The 4,510-nt window shown below is 48.0% G+C and overlaps 1 protein-coding gene across 1 annotated transcript; it reads left to right on the top strand.

The window, feature by feature from the left end:
• Nucleotides 1-1,095: 1,095 nt before the first annotated feature.
• LOC107044181 lies at nt 1,096-1,878 on the top strand. Its single transcript, XM_015265974.1, has one exon. The coding sequence runs from the start codon at nt 1,096-1,098 to the stop codon at nt 1,876-1,878; it is 783 nt and encodes a 260-aa protein (XP_015121460.1).
• Nucleotides 1,879-4,510: the final 2,632 nt, after the last annotated feature.

Here is a 4,510-nt window from a genome sequence, read left to right as displayed (position 1 = left end):
TGACGACTTTTGACGAAAAAAATATGGGGGAGTGTAGGGGTAACTCTAAGAGAATTAGAATTTAGAGAGAAAAAATTTCCGCTTCACCCAGCCGGGAATCGAACCCGGGTCTCCCAGATACGCGCCGGGCACTCTTACCGACTAAGCTACCGGGAACCACAGAAATTCACTCTCAAATTCACCTCAAACACCGCCTAACCTCCTTTAGGCATTAGTAGTGCAACCACTACATCCACACACACCTGAGGAGCGATAGCCGAGACGCACCGCTCATCGACACGAGTGCTATCTCAGTCTAATATTTATTTCGCTCACTCGCACCTATTGTCACGCGTCTACCTGTCGAGGGACAATTTAATCCGCACTGACCATTCGTCAGATCATCTCCGACCTCAATTCGGAATACTCACATAAATTTTCTACCGTACTTTTACTTTTACGCGATTACGAATAAATACCTAATTTAGTATTTTAACTAAAACTCGTGAGTGATTGACTATAAACCCTTACAATCCAAATCCTCAATCACTACATTGGTGACCCTGACGTGATCGTCAAAAAGGGTTTTCTCGCGTAATACACTGCAAAAACAGTTACAACGAATCTCGGGCGTTCAACGGACACGTGCCACGTTTTCGCCGCATCCTCTCAACGTCTGAATCAAACAGTGTTTTCGTGCATTAACTTTCACACCCCACGTGTGCAGTGTATCTAAACATTTTAATCGTGCTCTCGAGTGATAAACTATTACGATAGCCAGCGTTTTAAATCTTCCGTTTAATTTTCGTGAAACCCAAGCGTTCGAGAACATTTCACGCGTCGGTTTTCGCCCCAAATTTGACCTCGAGGAGACAAAACAAACGCGTCCAGTGCTATTAGATACTCGTCAAGTGAGAGTGATAAAAACAACACAATTTTATTTCAATTTCACCGCGCGTTAGACAGTGACCGCGAGTGAAATCGATTTTGCTGGCACATTCCTGAGTGCCCATAGACGTTGCGCTGTGCTAGCAGAATAATAAAGACTAATAACGCCTTTATTTCTTGTGTTGTGTTGTGACGTAAACAGTTCCTCTCAATAGAAACTCATCAAAAATGCCACCAAAACTCGATGAGGCCGGGCTGCTTATAATACCTCCAGTGCAAGTCACGCAGGTCGTCGATGTAAAAACTACTCGTTTCTGTGAAGAAAAACCCGCTCTCTGGTTCGCACACTTAGAATCACAGTTCCGCAACAAAGGAATTGTCACAGAAATAGACAAATTCCACTTTGCAGTCCCGCTTATCGACACACGTTCAGCAGCACGAATGGAAGATTTGATCATCAACCCACCGATGGACACTCCCTATCGGAAACTTAAAAACAAGCTCATCGAGCGCTTCACTCAATCAAAACAAGCGAATCTGCTCCAGTTGCTTGATGGCGAGAAACTCGGTGATCGTAAACCATCCGAACATTTTCGTCACCTCAAGTGCCTGGTACCAGATATCGACGAAGACGTCCTCAAAGCTCGCTGGGTATCACATCTGCCCCAAATGACTCAGGCCTGTTTCGTCACGCAAAAGACAGCAACAATTGAAGAGCTTGCCGAAACAGCTGATCGACTCCATGAAGTATTGCAGCCAGCGAGAGTCGCATCTGTTTCAAACCTGGAACAACAGATCGCTGAGCTGATGAAGCAGGTCGCCAGCTTAGCAACTCACGTCTCTCGTCGTGATACCAAACCTGATCCAAAACGATCACGCAGTCGTTCACGCAGCATCCACAAGCTGAACAAGAGCACAGGTATATGCTGGTATCACAACAAGTACGGCAACAAGGCACGTAATTGTGTGCCTGGCTGCAAGTCAGCGGGAAACTTAAACGAGAGTCACTAGCGGCGGAAGTCGACTCTCGGACTATCCCGCCGCCTTTTCCTCACGGACAAGACAACTGGTCTTCAATTCCTCGTGGATACGGGTTCAGAGGTTTCGGTCTTCCCCCGCAGGCGGCAGATTTCATCAAGAAAATCTACAGGATACCAACTCTTTGCTGCAAATAGATCAGTGATCAATACATATGGTCACGTGATTCTCTCACCTGATCTTGGACTTAGAATAGGCCTGGCGATTTGTTGAGGCGGATGTCTCACGTCTAATAATCGGAGCTGATTTCCTCAGTCACTTTGGTCTCCCCGTCGACCTGAAGCGCTAATGCGTCATCGACGAAACGACCAAGCTCGCATCAAACGGTAGACGTGCCAACTGCGACGCTACTTCAGTGAAATCACTCCAGATAACAGGTGACACTATGGATGCAGATTCTCCAAGAGTTCCCGTCGATCACCAAAACGGACGGAACACTCAAAGTCACGGAACACACGACACTCCACCACATTCGAACTACGCCGGACCACCAGTCTCATGCAAAGCGCGACGCCTCGCTCCTGAGAAACTCAAGGTCGCCCAGTCAGAATTCTCATCGATGATGAAACTCGGAACAACGAGACGTTCACGGAGCCCTTGGGCATCACCCCGTCATCTAGCTGAAAAGAACAATGGCGAGTGGAGGTCGTGTGGAGATTACCGCGCCCTCAATAGCCGAACATTCTCAAATAAGTATCCCATCAGATACCTTGATGATTTCGCTGCTAACTTACATGGTACCACAATTTATTCTACCATAGACCTTGTGAAAGCGTTCAATCAGATCCCCGTCGCACCTCAGGACATTCCAAAAACTGCCATCAATACACCTTTTGGCTTATTTGAATTTCCTTTCATGACCTTCGGACTCAGAAACGCCGCACAGACGTTCCAACGTCTCATCGATGAGGTTACACGTGACCTACCATTCACGTTCCCCTACATCGATGACATCCTAGTCGCGTCGAAGGACGAGGAACAGCACCGGAAACATCTCAGAATCATCTTCAGCAGACTCCAGAAGTATGGTTTAATCGTCAACGTCGCAAAATCCAACTTGGGTAAGCCTGAAGTAATTTTCCTGGGACACACGATTAATCGACACGGAATCAAACCTCCTGAAGACCGCGTAACCGCAATTCTTGAATTCCCGAGACCAACAACGGTGAAGAAACTGTGCAGATTTCTTGGAACCATCAACTTCTACAGGAAATTCATCAATGGAGCCGCCAAGATCCTCGCCCCGATCAACGAAACACTGAAAGACCCCGCGATAAAAGACAGTCAACTAGTGGACTGGACACCAGCACTCGAGGAAGCCTTCACACTCTGCAAACGAGCTCTAGCAGAAGCCATACTGCTAGCTCACCCAAACAGCGAAGCAGAGTGGGCGGTGTTTACGGACGCATCTGATCACACGATTGGAGCTGTCCTCCGACAAAAACACCAAGACTCCTGGCAACCACTGTCTTTCTTCAGTCGAAAGCTCTCACCTTCAATCCAGAAATATTCAACGTATGATAGGGAACTTCACGCAATATTCGAGGTCGTGAAACACTTTCGACACATCTTCGAAGGGCGCCACATCATCATATTTACGGATCACAAGCCGCTGACACGCATTCGCACAAAGGCCGGATCGTGCTTCTACACGGCAGTTCAGACGTCTCGATTTCATCGGACAATTCTAGACAGACATCAGACACGTCGCTGGATCCGACAACATAGTCGCTGACATGTTACCTCGCATTGAAACGATAGCCACGACAGTCTCCAACGAAGAACTCGAGCAAGCCCAGAAGAACGACCAAGAATTACTACAACTCATCCGCCAAGCAGACTCGGCCCTGAAATTCAAACGAATCAAGTTTTCAGCGGTAAATACGACATTGTACTGTGACGAACAATCAGGTGCAGTGCGTCCTTACGTTTCCGAGCCACTGAGAAGACGGATATTCAACTCTCTACATACTCTCGCTCATCCCGGACGCAGAGCATCACGCCGACTCGTCACACGGCACTACGTCTAGCCCTCAATGAACAAGAACTATGTAGAATGGGCTAAGCACTGTATCGCGTGCCAGAGCAACAAAATCTCACGACACTCTGCCACACCCATCAGTGAACTCCAACTCTCGTCGCAGAGGTTTGAACACATCCACATTGATCTCATATCTCTGCCTGAATCACGAGGACACAGGTGGTGTCTCACGATAGTCGATTGATTTACACGCTATCCAGAGGCTGTGCCACTAGTTGAGTCGAGCCAAGCTACTGTGGTCCACGCACTGCTATACCATTGGATCGTTCGCTTTGGAATCCGGCTGAGAATTACATCCGACCAAGGCGGACAATTCTACTCGGACACCTTCAAGCAACTCACAGAACTGCTCGGCTCCAAGCGCATAATGACGTCTTACCATCCCCAAGCAAATGGTCTCATCGAAAGGCTGCACAGACAGCTCAAAGCAGCGTTACGATGCCGCGGGGAGGACTGGTATGACATTACCTGCGGTGCTCCTCGGACTGAAAACCGCATGGAAAGAAGACATCCAGACAACACCAGCCGAGTTGACAAATGGAGAGTGCATTCGTGTGCCTGGAG

This window comes from Diachasma alloeum, unplaced genomic scaffold (assembly GCF_001412515.2).
Source record: "Diachasma alloeum isolate Michigan unplaced genomic scaffold, Dall2.0 Dall_scaffold_00682, whole genome shotgun sequence".
NCBI classification, from domain to species: Eukaryota; Metazoa; Arthropoda; class Insecta; order Hymenoptera; family Braconidae; genus Diachasma; species Diachasma alloeum.
This window is presented reverse-complemented; position numbering and strand designations above follow the sequence as displayed.